At 39.4% G+C, this 15031-nt stretch overlaps 1 protein-coding gene across 1 annotated transcript in view; it reads left to right on the top strand.

Moving 5' to 3' along the window:
* The first annotated feature begins 5329 nt into the window (after positions 1 to 5329).
* Positions 5330 to 15031, top strand: part of Atp6v0d2 (ATPase H+ transporting V0 subunit d2) — a 39581-nt gene continuing 29879 nt past the window's right edge. The window contains exon 1 of the mRNA XM_005066809.4: positions 5330 to 5555. Within this exon, the coding sequence (XP_005066866.1) occupies positions 5426 to 5555 (130 nt within the window). The 5' untranslated portion in view covers positions 5330 to 5425. The remainder of the gene's footprint in view (positions 5556 to 15031) is intronic.

Here is a 15031-nt window from a genome sequence, read left to right as displayed (position 1 = left end):
GGTCTCATCCTCTGCTAACACTGCAGGATTATTAGTAAAACCTTTCTGCCTATGAACCTTTCCTCTGTAACACTTTTTCTAGTCTTATAAAATAATGACCCCCTCTACTCGCAAGAAACCATTTTAGTTCATATTTTCTTTATAAATAATACTCTTGCCCTCCTAATGTCCTTTACTTTTCCCATAGGTAAATTTTTCACCACTCGTTCACCACACCACATATTCCTCTAGCAAGACAGGTCCTGGGATCACTGCCAACGAAACAACAGATGAGAAAAAGAAAACATCTTTTAGGTTATTAAACTTTAAAGCACGAGTGAATTAAAACATAATTTAAGATTAAAAATTAATTGAATATTTATGAAGTGGCGTGATAGAAGAGTTGAAAGGAAACTTAAGGAGGGAAGTGGAGATCCAAAGGAGAAAGAACATGGGTGCCATGCAGACAGAAGGGAAGCCTGGAGGCAGCAAACGGGCCAGCAAGGCGGGGAGAAGGAGAATGAGAGGGGGTGACCAGCGAGTGAGGAAAAACTAATGATATATATACGTGGAACTGTGATAATGAAATCTCTTTCCTTGCATGTTAACCTAGACTTCATAATAATAAAGTTTAAAAAAATAACATGCATTTTTAACACTTTAAAAATAACTGTTACACATCAGAATTTTTAAATAATTTCCCAAAGAATGCTACTTTTTGTCAGATTTTCAACGTGCTAATTGCTCACACAAGGGGACTATATCGAATCAAGCATTTGGAAAATATTGTTTTGCAGTGTAGGCAGTTTTAATTAAAGGACAATTCCTGAGAGCTCATTGTTAATGTGCACACTGTTTGTCTCTCAGAGATCCTCAAAGCAAGATGAGGTAAGAATAGGTAAAACAGGTAAAAAGCTATGTGCTTTTGTGAAGGTAAGGAAAACAGGCTCAAACATATAAAGACAGGTGTGGTCTGGAAAAGACCGTGAGAAACCTGAAGAGCAGAACTCCCTGACTGTGAGATGTGTAAGGAATCTTAAAAGACTGTTTAGCAAGAGCCACTTGTTAACGTTTTTTAATTCATTTTTACCATAGCCCCCCTCCCTTTCCTCCTCATCCTCACACCCACCTCCCTCCCTACCCCTAGCCACCCTTCAGAGAGGATAAGGCCTTCCATGGGGAGTCAACACAGCCTGACATATCAAGTTCAGACAGGACCAAGCCCACTGCATCAGTGCTGAGTATGGTATCCCTCCATAGGGAATGGGCTCCAAAAAGCCAATTCATGTCCCAGGGATAAGTCCTGGCTCCACTTCTAAGGGTCCCATAGAAAGACCACCCCACACAACTGTCACCCACTTTCAGAAGGCCTTGTTAAAAATTTTGATGTGCCCTTCTCTTTTTCCTAACTCCCTCTCTCCTCCCCCCATGCTCCCAATTTGCTCAGGTTGGGGGGGGTGACATGAGGGAGCAGGAAGATTGAGTCAGGGGAAGAATACAGGAGAGCAAGAAAAGAGATATCTTAATAGAGGGAGCCATTATAGGTTTAAAGAGAAATATTCTAGGGAAATATTCAGAGATCTACAAGGATGACCCCAACTAAGAATCTAAGCAATAGTAGAGAGGCTGCTTTAAAGGTCCTTCCCCTATAACGAGATTGATGACTACCTTATCATCAATCCTAGACTCTTCATCCAGTAGCTGATGGAAGCAGAAGCAGAGATTCACACCTAAGCAGTGAGTCGAACTCCTGGAATCCAGTTGCAGAAAGGGAGGAGTAATGAGCAAAGGGGTCAAGAACAGGCAGGGAAAACCCACAGACAGCCGACCAGAACAAGGGGGAGCTCATGGACCCCAGACTGACAACTGGAAAACCAGCATAGGACTAACTGAGGCCCCCTGAACGTGATGTCAGTTATGAGGCCTGGGCAGTCTAAGGGGCCTCTGGTAGTGAATCAGTATTTATTCTTCGTGTAGGAATGGACTTTGAGAGCCCTTTCCACAAGGAGGTATACTCTTTCAGCCTAGACACATGGGGGAGGGCCTAGGTCCTGCTCTAAATGATGTGACAGACTTTGATGATCCACCATGGAAGGCCTCACCCTCCCTGGGGAGGAGAAAGGGGATGAGATGGGAGGTCCGTGGGGGGCATGGGAGGATAGGAGGGAAAGGGAACTGTGATTGATATGTAAAAAGATTGTTTCTAATTTAAATATAAAAAAATAAAATAAAAAGCCAAAAAAATGTTTTTGATGTCACAACTTCCAGAACAAAAGTTTGCAGATGAGGTGAATCAAATGAAAAGATTCACTTGCTCAGTGTTCTGATGACCTCTTGTGGTTCACAGCAAAGTAGCCTCTTTGAACTACTTCTAACATGTCAGGCGGAGAGACATACCTTGGTGTTTCAGTAGCCATATTCCATGGCCCCTAACTTAGCGTTAGGAGTTATTTCTGGAGTGCTTGTTAGGACACTCTTACCTCATATATTTTTGTAGTGGTTCAATTTTTTCAAAACTGAAAAAAGGGGGAAATAACAGCTAAGTGTGATGGCACAGCCTTTAATCCCAGTACGCAAGGTGCCAGGCAGGGCTACATAGTAAAAGTCTGTTTCAAAATAAATAAACCCAAGTAAAACTAACTCAGGCAACTGATTTCTCTGCAACTCACTCACAGAATGGAGAATCTGGGATAAATTAAAAAGAAATGTCCTTCTGTATTTGAAGAAAACAGATACTTCAGGACTGTGAGCATTTGCTTTGGCTTTGTAGTTGTACCCACATAAATATGTATGTTACTACAGAGTGATTTGTTTCTTCTGCTTTTCTCATCAGACTAAGACGTCTTGCCAGACACATAACAAGTCATGCAATGATCTCCCCGAAGGGGCCTGAGCTATCCTGAGGGAAGGCATGAGCTAAATCAGGCCAAGCTTTAATTAATATACAAACAAAACATAATATTTTGCTCAAGTACAGTGGCAATCTTCTCATAGTTCATCGATGTTGTTGGAATGCCAAGATTTCCTTTGGTTTTGTGGCAATAATAATAAACACTACATTTCATTATACACTCATTTATTGATGAACACCTCAGGTGTTTGCAAACCTTGGCTATTTTGAATTGCACCATAATGGACACAGAAGTATAAATATTCTTTTGGAATACTGACATCAATATCTTTAGCTACATATATCCAGCTGTGGGACTGAGAAAACAAACACTGTTTGATTTCACTTATATGTAGAATCTGAAAAACTGAATTAATAGAAACAAGGGTTAGAATTGCCAGGCATGGGGTTTGGAGGGACACAGAGATACTGTTCACTGGGGTCACACTTTTGGTCATAAGGCATGTAAGTTCTGGGGTTCTCATGCATGATGTGATGACTAGTTAACAATAGTGTATTGTATACTTGGCCTAAAAGTATAACAATGGCAGCCTGTGTCTGGACTTCATTTGTTCTACAGAATGTGAATGTGTTGTTGTTTTCTGGTTCAGATAAAAGCGTTTAAATGCTACAACTGGAGAGAAGTCTTAGAAGTTAGGAGCATTTCCTGCTCTTGTAGAGGACTAGGGTTCAGTTCTCTGCATCCACATCAGATGGCTCACAACTGCCTATAATTCTAGCTCTAGGGGATCTGATGTCTCTCCTGGACTACTCAGGTAGCTGCACACACTCAGCAGACATTCATATATATTTATGTATGTGTGTGTGTGTATATATATGTATGTGTGTATGTACATTATACATACATACATATGAATACAACATATATAGGAAAATATATGCATATATATTTAAATACATATAAATATACAGTCACATACATACATGTATAAATCCTTTTTAAGTTTTTAAATACTAAAAGAAAATGTCTGTTTTTCCTGTTTTCATGAGATAGATACCCCTAGCAGAGTAGGCCAAGAAGAGATAGATGGGAGCTCACTGTTAGATGGAATGGTTCCTTGTTAGGCTGACAGTGTATATTTGGTATAGTTTGCCCAACATGTCCCAGAGTCTGATTCAATATTCAGCACTGAAAACAAAGAATGAAAACAGAAAAAATTACCATAGAGATAATGACCTCAATAGCATAAATAATTATATGAATTATAATAATATGAAAAAAACTTTGGTGTTACACATTATTTGTAACCTCCGTCCATTTTAACTACATAAAATGACAACATAGTCATCTTTAGACTTAAGAAAGTTATAGGTAAGCTCATAAGATTCCTGATAAAATATACTCAGGATGTTTACGGATGGAGGAATCGTGGGAGGACTGACCATGGCTATATAATAACCTTGGTCACCCATAAATTGCAGACTTTCAGATGTGAGTGCTGCTTAAAGCTAAGTGTAAGCCTCTGTGGTTCTAAAATCCTACAGCAACATTTACACTGATTGGATCTTTTCTACTCCAAGTCACTGTGGAAATACTGAAAGCCCAGAGAAGTTCTGATTCCTTAACTCTATGTCTGTGAGCACTTAACAAAATACACAGGCAATCCTACCTAAGAAATTCACACTGATGACATTTGTTAGTTTGTGAGCTAAGTATATTGGGGAGACAAGTAGTCCTTTTGGAGTATGGGACTCAGCAATTACGTGCTGACTTTGTTGATAGCCACTGCCTTGCCAGCTGTATTTTCTGAGCTGCCTCATAGCTTTTGACATCTGATCCATTATCTGTGTCTTGTGGAGTCATATCATATGTCTCACAGTAACCACAAGAAAAAAAGAAGAAGAAGAATGCATTATCATTGGCCCAGTTGTGCAAAGGGAGTGTTTTATTGTTGTGTAAATGTAAGGCTCTGATTCTTGACTGGTTAAGAAATGGCTAGCAGTCTTGGCAATTTCAAGACATCATTAATTATTTGTTTAACAAATACACTGCCTCTGCTTTTTTAATGCTTTTGCCAGTTTTATTTTTTGAGACAGAGTTTTACTCTGTAACCCAAGCTGTCCTCAAATTCATGGGAAATCCCCTGCTTCAGTCTTTCAAGTGCTACAACTAAAGTTAGGAGCCATCCACCCAGCGTTTTCCAGAGTTTTAAAAAGGAAACTTGTTCACATTAACAGTCCTCAAACAATGGAATGAATGCAACATAAATAAAGTTCGGATCTGGAAAACATACATTTACACAACATCCTGGTGTTTGAAGTCTCTCATTGACATAACTGTCATGACCTTTACTTGAGAGGAAGAGATGATCAGGACCCCTCCTCTCACCTCCTCTCCTCCTGACACTGAGTTTCTTAGCCCATCTGACTGACTCACTGTTGATGTAAAAATAAGACCCAGGCACTGTGTAGAAAGCTGCTGAAACCGGAGCAAACTAGTCAGTAGCACCCTGACTATCAGCCGAGTGACTGGAACACCCACTCTTTCCCAGACCAGGGCTGGTGTTCTGTGGCTGCCACTTGAGCCTGACCAATATGCGTGAGACTGCAGAACTGTACTTCAATGTGGACCATGGCTACCTGGAGGGCCTTGTTCGAGGATGCAAAGCCGGCCTCCTAACTCAGCAGGACTATGTCAACCTAGTGCAGTGTGAGACCTTGGAAGGTAAGCTGTTCACCTTGCCCCATTAAAAGAAACATATAAACAACAATGGTGTTCTCTGGAAGGGAGAGAAAGGGCTTCAGTCTCCTACTCAGAAGGCCAGAACAGGTTCTTATTCCTGGAATTCATGTGCACAGAATGTGGTTTAAGGACCTTGGATGTGAGGAGAAAAGATATGTATCCATGGATACAGTTTAACAGCTTAACATTCCCTTCCATTATGAATGCAGGTGATAAGCATCACCTGTGACTCTGATGCCCACCCAGAAACCCACAGCTGTTCCCCTGAAGTTCTTTCAGACAGTCTCAAATTCATTAATGTTTCTATAGTTTGAATTCAGATGCTACTCTAATTCCAAGGTTCCTTTGACCTTGATTTGTAATGTCTCAGTAAAGAGCACATTTTAAAGATTTTTAATTTATTCTGATAATAATACTTTAAAAATACTGTTTTTCCTTTGTCATCCTATCTAGTTTTATCCACATAATTATAACCACTATTTGGGAAAGACTGTGTCTGTGGAGAAAGACACAGCTAATAATTTGGGTTTAGAGAGATTTTTGTCTGGCTCCAGTTTTTCAGTATTGATCTGAGAATTGGTTGTGATTTGCCTTTAACTGAAGGGAAGCAAAAGAAGAGCCGGAGTGTGATGAGTTAAAGGTCCTGGCTTTGACCTCTGCTATGTCCAAGTTAGTGACCTAGTACTTAAAAGCCTCTGGGCCTCAAAGTCCTCCCTTGTATGTGGGGAAAGAATTCCTACATAGTTACTATGGAGAAAGAATAGATACATACCCAGTAAATGATAGTTTTCCTTAAATCACATTTTTCTCAAACCTTAACAGAGAATATACATCTGTAACCATTTTTATTATTAAAAACAGCTTTGCTTACTTGTTTTGAGAGACTTCCCAATTATTCTAGAAGGAATAAGTAAGCAATAAGGGGAAAAATTCTTAGAAAAGGAATGAATTAGGTGGCATGAGTGGGGTGGGGGATGAAAGGATGGAGTGGGGGTGGATGACAAATCATATTTTTAAAAAAAAAAGCCTTCTGAAGGTGACTTTTCTAGCTTCCCTGTAAGGCTGACGGGAGCTCAGATCACGGTTGTATAGTTTGACTAGTTACAGCCAGAGTTAAGGGTTCAAGGTGGGATCAACCTTGCCCTGCCCTTTGGTTTACTTTATAAACAGATCTTTCAGATGATAAGTAATTCTATTGACTACAAACAATGTTAAATAATTCCAAATACAGCATATTCAGTTAGGACTTTGGTGACTAGAAAATGTTAATTGCTTATAGAAATGTCTGCATAAATTAAAGTAAAAAAAAAACAGAATACTTGCTTCAGAAAGAAGTCAGCCATTTGGATAAATTCTATTTAGTTTTCAGTAAAGCCTTTACAAGCAGTAAAAACAAATGCTAATTTAAATGCAAGCCACAATTAAGCTGCCTTCTGATACCAAACACTTCCTGCTCACATCAGAGAGAAATTAAGAAGTTGTATCAAAGTCAGAGAAAGATTTCTAAGATATAAAACAAGAGGACACAAATCAAAAATCAAAAGTTACCGCCAGAATGGGGAAAGATGGCTCAGTGATTAAGAGTAAACATTGCTCTTGCACAGGACCTGAACTCACTTCCCAGCACCCGCACTGGGCAGACAATTCACAGCCGTCTAATAACACCAGCTATATGGGCATCTGGTGCCTTAGGCTTCCAAAGGCACCCCCATCCACATGCACATGCATGCCCCTCACACATACATGTAGACATAATTAAAAATGAAGTAAATCTGTCTGTTTATATTTTACCTTGGGTATTTTAACCAAAAGATTCTATTGAAAAAGGAAATAGAAGAGAAGGAGGAAATGTATATAGCATGTTTCTGGTCTAGAATAGTCACCTATATGAATTTAGTACCTTTATAATCAAAGCAAGTTTTGAGATCCTTTTGGAGACCTCAGGAACAACACTTCTTGGAAAACTGTCCATGTGCCCACACATAACTTCACAAACAACTCAAAGGTGTAATGGACCACCTGAAGGTACCCTTATATCCTAATTAGGAAATCCCACCCAATACATCGTTGCTTTATTATCATTATGCCTCATGATTTTTCTTTCTTCTCAATATGAATTTTTCAATTATTCAATTCCAAGATATCTGTCTACAGACTCAGAACTCAGAATGGTGGGCTGACCCAATAGAACCTCATGTCAGCTTATAGGGACTGCCTCCAGCCATACATGAATCTGGGTGACAGACTACTACTGGGAGATATCTGAAAATACTATCAAAAAATCAGTAAAAAACATTCAAGTTACCATAGATGCTGAAAAACATTCAGATGAGAGACATTTAAAGAATGTTTAAAATGTATCCTTATGGGTATATGTGTACCACACATATGCAGGTGTCCACAGAGATGAAAAGAGGCCATGGATGCAAGGTTGCATACATGTTGTGGTGAGAACCAACATACAGCCCTTTGCAAGAGCAGCAAGCAAACACAGAAACTCTGAGCCATATCTCTAGCTCCTTAATTAATAACTTTTTCTCTTCTTACACCTGAGGACAGGGAGGCTTAGAATAGCTGTGAGAAACCAAAGGCTACCAACAACAGAAAGTAAGAAATATTGGTGTCTCTTTTTTTACTTAATTTCTACTTAGAGGAGCATAGGGTGTATTGGGAGATATGGCTCAGAGTACTTACCACTTCCCTACCCATGTATGAGGTTCTAAGTAACATCTCCAGCAACACACACACAGAGATCCAAGAATAAAACTGTGCTGTTTTGATGTCAGTCCTATTTTGCTGATAGAAATAACACAGGCTGCCCTAATTAGTCCATTTCTAGGATGATACGAAGTAAACAGCTCTGGAAAGCTATGTATGTGTTGCTTCTGTGAATATGCAGGTAACTTTTGAGCCAATTCAGGGTTAAAAATTCATCAAGGGCATTTGCAGAGATGGAAGTTAGGGACTTCTGTTTACTTTTTCAGAGTATGCACTATGTTAGTTTTGGATAAAGAAGGGAAGCTAAAACTGTTCTGTCACAGTACTATGTTGAAGCAAGTGCATTCTGCAAAAGCTAACTTGGCAAAGATTGGATTTTCTTTCACTTTTTTAAAATCTGTAGTCTTTAAACCTGTCTTGATGTGATAGCAGAGACTGTTTTAGAACCGCTTTCAAAGAAGACATAGCATTTCAAGTAAATTTAGCAGACAGAAAATAACATTGTCCAGAAAAACTTTGGGAAGACTTCATATTCAAGATTGTGCTGGTGTAGGGGTATAACAGAGCAAATGTGGTCAATAACACTCACCCACTCCAAGTGTGACCCTGACTAACCAAAGCACAAACTAGTCATGGGAGTCACAATGAGTCAGTCGTTCCTGGGAACAAAAGAAGGAAGCCTTACTCTTTTTTAAAACAACACACTATCTTCATCAGAATCTCAATTACAAATAATTGTGGAAATATGCTTATTTCTTAGATAGAGACAGCAATAGCTAAAGTTTAGTAATGAATAGGCCTTTTGGAACACAGTAAAAGTATGCACTGACTTTGGGGTGTGGACAATACTCTAGACTGTATTTTCACATTGTTTTCCTTGCCATATATTTTTGGAAAGGAATTCAAGATGCCCACTTTATATTCCTGACAGTTAGGACTCTTTAAAGGGATTTGATCTCTAGTCTTTCCCAATCTGTGCCTTCAAGTGAGAACTAATGCAACCAGCATACTAAAGGCTTTCGGACTAAGTCCTAAGAAGTGAACATGGATAAGATATAGTACCTGCCTTAAAAGGCCTCTTACTATAGAAAATGAAATGGCTAGGCAAATAAGAAATCCTTAAAGAGGGCAGTTGGGCAGAACCCGTCAAAATTCCAACTGCATAAAAATAGTGCCTGGAAATTTCATATCCCATCACATGGGATAGAATAAAAAGAATAGTAAGACTATTAGGTACCTACGTGACTGTCTAGCCCAGGATATCATTGGTAAGGAAAAAAGTCACTAACAATACAAAAATAATTTCTTTTTACATATGAAAGTGAACCAAACTTGAAAGGTAGCATTTGAGGAATTCTTGCAGAGATGGCTTTGGAAGAAGGCTTAAAGCAGGTAAACACTCTGGGCAGTTGGGCAAGCCAGTGACTTAGAGTAAACAAAAGCCAAGTGAATCAGTCTGTCAGTAACATTGCAATAACTGGAGATGAGGCTGGAGTTTAGGTTGGCAAAATGTTGAGGTGCCTTAAAAGTCTGTTTGTGAAGGTCAGAATGCTGACTGTAATACTAGGTGAGAATAAGAGTCATGTCTGAGTCCAGCAACACACTTGCTGGCATGGAGAACATGGACACACAACCTCTCCAGGCTTCAGTTTCTTCATCTATGAAATGGGGATCAATGAAAATCTAAGAGATGACACATATTAAAATCATCTTATTAGCAGTAAAACACCCTATACATCTGTAAACCCTGTTTTAAGTTACTTTTAGTATCAATTGACTCTTATAAGTTACTTTGTAAGAGTAGGACAAGATTGAAACAGTTCTTAGGAAACAGTAAATTTTATGCTAGTAGTTCATTAAAAACAAAGAGCCTAGGAAAATCAATTAATAGATTGACAAAAGAATCTCAGTGTCATATGATCATTCAAAATAAGAAAAGGTAGAAGTGGAAATCAATGAAGAGATGTAGGAGACCCCATTAATTCCAACAGTTGAGAGACTGAGGCAGAAAGCTGTTGAGTTCAAAGTTAGCCTTGCCTACACGTAAAATATCCCAAGACCCTAGAAAGGGAACAAGCAGGAAGCAAAAGAGGAAGAGTTGGAGGGGGAAGAGGGAAGAGAAGAATGGGGGGAGGGAGGAGAGGAGAGAGAAAGAAGAGAAGGGAGGGAGGGAAAGAGGGAGTGGGGGAGGGAGGAAAAGAGCATTTGATATACTAAAGCACCAAAGAGAATTATGAAGTTTAATATGGTGTGAATAATAGTGAGCTAGCAAAATAGATGAAGTACCTGGTTTTATATTAATGACTTTTCTCATAATTGTGAAAAAATATCTGACGTACACAACTTAAGGAAAGAAGGTTTTTCTGTGTCTCACAGCTTAAGGCACAGAAGACACAATGGGTCAGTCTATGTGGCAGGAGCTTGGGTGTGGTCTGTTCCCATTTTAAGGATTGGAAGCAAAGAAATGGCTGTAATTTTCCAGGACTTTGCCCAATGGGCTTGCTACCTAGATTTATCCATTAGACCCTATAACCAAAAAATTCTACAATCTCTCAAACAAGTTCCATCAACTGTGCACCAAGTATTCAAACCCAAGAGCCTGTTGAGGATAGCCCATACTAAAACCATAACAAATATGTATATTAAAATCTAGATAATTATTAAATCTAGTGATGGAACTGAGTATATCAGTTGGAAAATTCCCCACTTAGAGAATAAAAGTCAAAGTTCTTAGAGAATCAAACTGTTTAGGAAGCAGATGAATACACAGAAGAAAAAAATGACATTTTGAGGTAGTTTCTATATACTGCCTCTTCATATACTGAATTTGCCTTTTTTTAAAGCTGTTTATTAAATCAGAGCTATTGTTTATTTGGCCCGTGCCATAGCCTGACTGAATAGACTCTATATTCTTCTCTATGCTTCTCTCTTTGTGTGTATGTATGTGTGCCTGTGTCTGTGTATGTATTTGCACACACATGCATGGTACTGGAGATGATACCCATGGCCTTACTCATGCTATGTAAGTTTTCTATCATTTTCTGGATCATAAAACTGAACTGAGAGAGATCAGCAGGCCTCCTTAAGCTCAGCACTAGCTGAGTTGAAAAATGGGAAGGATCCAATGGCTGAGACAGTACCCTGGATGACAGGTGTGTCTGAAGGTACCTCCTTCGCGAAACTTCAAGAGAGACAAGCTGTTCCTTTTTGTTGTTGTCTTAGAATGTCCCTAGGTAATCCAAGTTGGTCCCAAATTCTTTAGCTTCCCACCTGTGCCTCCAGGGTACTAGGATTACAGACATATTAGCACACCCAACTTTCAATTTTAAATATTAGAAGCAGGTCCAAATAGAAAGCTTCACAAGATAAAATAATTTTCCAAAATATCTGCCAGTCAATGAACAGAAGGTATCTTAGGGTTTCTATGACTGTGAAGAGACACCATGACCATGGCAAGTCTCATAAAGAAAAATTAGGGCTGGCTTACAGTTTCAGAGGTTTAATCCATTATCACCACAGTGGGGCATGGTGATGGAGAAGGAGCTGAGCATTCTACATCTTGATCTGTAGACAGGAGAAGGAAACTGTGTCTCATAGTTTGAGCACGTGAGACCTCAAAGCCCACCCCACAGTGACACACTTCCTTCAACAAGGCCACACCTCCTGACAGTGTCACTCACTATGAGCCGAGCATTCAAACACATGGATCTATGGGGACCATACCAACATAAACCACAACAGAAGGTAATAATGAAGATACTAACTTATTCACTAGCCCCCTGACTTTGGATCATTCCCTTCATGGGGGTAGTTTCCAATTTCAAAAGAAGCATTTTACAATCTGGAAAACATGTATTCAGGCATGCATACACACCTACCACTTTATAAAATAGTCTACCATTCATTAAAATGGCCTAATGGATTTCTTTTCTATTGCTGTTTAGAAACTATTACAGTCATTTACTACATTGGGATACCACAGTCTGCAAAACAGCATATTTCCTTATTTAATAAAGAAAAGACCCCACTACCTCTATTAATAAAATGGTAGTGTGATCTCCCTGCATGTGCTCGGAGGGCAGCTCTCTTGTTTCTTAGTGGCTTGAAAGTCCTGTGTCCTGCTCTTCACAAAAAATATCCCTTAATGAGTCTATTAAAGCCTTTCAGTTCCTATGATAAAGAAGCCTGTTTTTCTGGATATACTTGATTGCAAAGCCTATTGCTGGCCATCTACTGAGATGAGCATTTAGGGAAATGCAAGAGAAAAAAAGTGAACCTGTTTTGAAAAGTGTACAACCCTGATCACTGTGCAAATGTCTAGATGTGGACCACATTGGTGCTGGTGAAGGAAAGGAGTCTCTCACTCCATTTTCCAGGACTCTGGCATTCAAAGATTCCTCCAGAGTCTGAAGCAAAAGAGGTATTTAACTGCAACTTCTCATTGGCAGGGAAAAGGTTTGAAAGTTATTTAGCTTAGAAGAAACATATGTCACTGAGCAAAATATCATGGTTTTGAAAGAAATGCCATCATTTGTGTCGCTTGTGTTGGCAAATAATCTTTGGTAGTGAAAATAGAAACTGCAAAATTACATGAATTTCTGCACTGCCATAATGACAAACAAGGCATGGAATGAAGTGTAATTGCCTAAAACTGAGTTAAGCATGTAATTGATTCAATAAAGAGTAACTTTGATGCAAAATCTACTTAAAACACTGAAGAATACTCCAATGCCTATATCTTAATCTCTCAAGAACCTAATACCTCTTACCCAGCTATGAAAGGCAACTATTCATAGCTCACAGTGACTCTCTGTGACAACACATGCCTATTTCTTGAGCTCCAATTCTGCTCTCCTATAATCCATTTAAGTGATGCATTAAAACTGATACATATGCTGTACATATTTTGTATGAATTAAGTTTGTTTTTAACTAAGTAAAAATACAAATATTTTTATATTTTATATAAAATAAATATACATATCAGTGGTGTTGCTATTTTTTTAATATATCTATCTCCTTATGATGCATTAATCTTCATTGTTAAGTTGCAGGATTTGGAGTCAGCTAAAAGACATAGGAAATTGTATTTGAGGGAGTTTTCAGAGACTCTTAAGTGAGGAGGGAAGATATATGAGTGAATCACAGGTGAATAAAAGACAGTGGGAGGAATAGGCCATCTGAGTACCAACATCTCTCTGCTTCCTAACTGGAGATGCAGTTTAGGCAGAAGCTTCACCCTCCTGTCCCCATAGCTTCCCGACCACAAGGACTCTATTGCCATCCTAGAACTTTCATCCAGTAGCTGATGGAAGCAGAGGCAGACACCCACAGCTAAACACTGAACTGAATTCTGGAATCCAGTTGCAGAGAGGGAGGAGTGATGAGCAAAGGCGTCAAGACCAGGCTGGAGAAACCCACAGAAGCAGCTGACCTGAACAAGGGGTTGCTCTTGGACCCCAGACTGATAGCTGGGAAACCAGCATAAGACTGTTCCAGACCCCCTGAACAAGGGTATCAGTTAGGAGTTCTGGTTAATCTATGTGGCCTCTGCTAGTGGATCAGTATTTATCCCTAGTTCAGGAATGGACTTTGGGAGGCCACTCCACATAGAAGGATACTCTCTCAGACTAAACACACTGGGGAGGGTCTAGGCCCTGCTCCAAATGATATAATAGACTTTGAAGATCCCTGGGGAGCAGAAAGGGGGTGGGATAGGGGGCTGGTAGGGGGCAGGGGAGGAGGGGAGGGAGAGGGAACTGGGATTGACATGTAAAAGAAGCCTGTTTCTAATTTAAATGGATAAAGGATTTTATGTTTTATTTTATGTACGTGAGTGGTTTGCTTACATATATATATATATATATATATATATATATATATCTGTGCACTGTATGTATACCTGGTGCACACAGAGGTCATTGGAGCCCCTGAAACTAGATTTATGGACAATTGTAAGCCTTCATGTGACTGCTGGGAATTGAATCCTGCTCCTGCAAAAAATCAACAAATGATCTTAGATGCTGAGCTCTCAGCACACCACAGTGAAGAAAGCCCTGAAATTGCATCATGGCTTATTCATATGTTGGTGGGCCAGAAAGCAAAGAAATTAGACCAGAACCAGAGATGGACATCAACTTCAAGACACATTCCCAGTAACCCTCTTCCATTAAATAGGCCTCAATTCTGGTCTCTCCAAACAGAACCACCAGCTGGGGATCCAGGGTCCAGACAGGTTAGCCTTATAAGGAACATCCAAAACATAGCAGGTGCTGTGCCAGAAGTATTAGCAAAGTCTTTTCAACTTCCTATCAGTGGGCTTAAATCATTTCTCAGAAAAATCAAGGCTTCTCAGAGTATGTGATAATGATTGCATTGATGGGTAGCAAATTACAACTCTGAAATGTCTTTGAAGTCAGTTGAACATGGTTTTGAATCCTGGTTTTCTTATGTGATTCTAGAAAGTGAGGTGGGATCAACAGTAGCAAGAGTATGGCACATGCCTTTTGAGGAAGAACAGACTTAATAAAATGAGGTTGGAATTGAGTTCAACTCTCTGCAACACTTAAACAATGGATGATGCTTGACTCTTGGAGTAAAATGCCTTCTAGTTCCAAGACAACCTGCTTCTAACTCCCCCATTTTGGCCCTCAGGACTTCAGCTTTTTTGTCTTAACTAAAAGACACTGGAATTGAGCCATGAGGGCTGCCCATCCCACCCTATGTCTATGTTAGCTATTG

The sequence above is a fragment of the Mesocricetus auratus genome, unplaced genomic scaffold, assembly GCF_017639785.1.
Source record: "Mesocricetus auratus isolate SY011 unplaced genomic scaffold, BCM_Maur_2.0 Super-Scaffold_6730, whole genome shotgun sequence".
Taxonomy (NCBI): Eukaryota; Metazoa; Chordata; class Mammalia; order Rodentia; family Cricetidae; genus Mesocricetus; species Mesocricetus auratus.
This window is presented reverse-complemented; position numbering and strand designations above follow the sequence as displayed.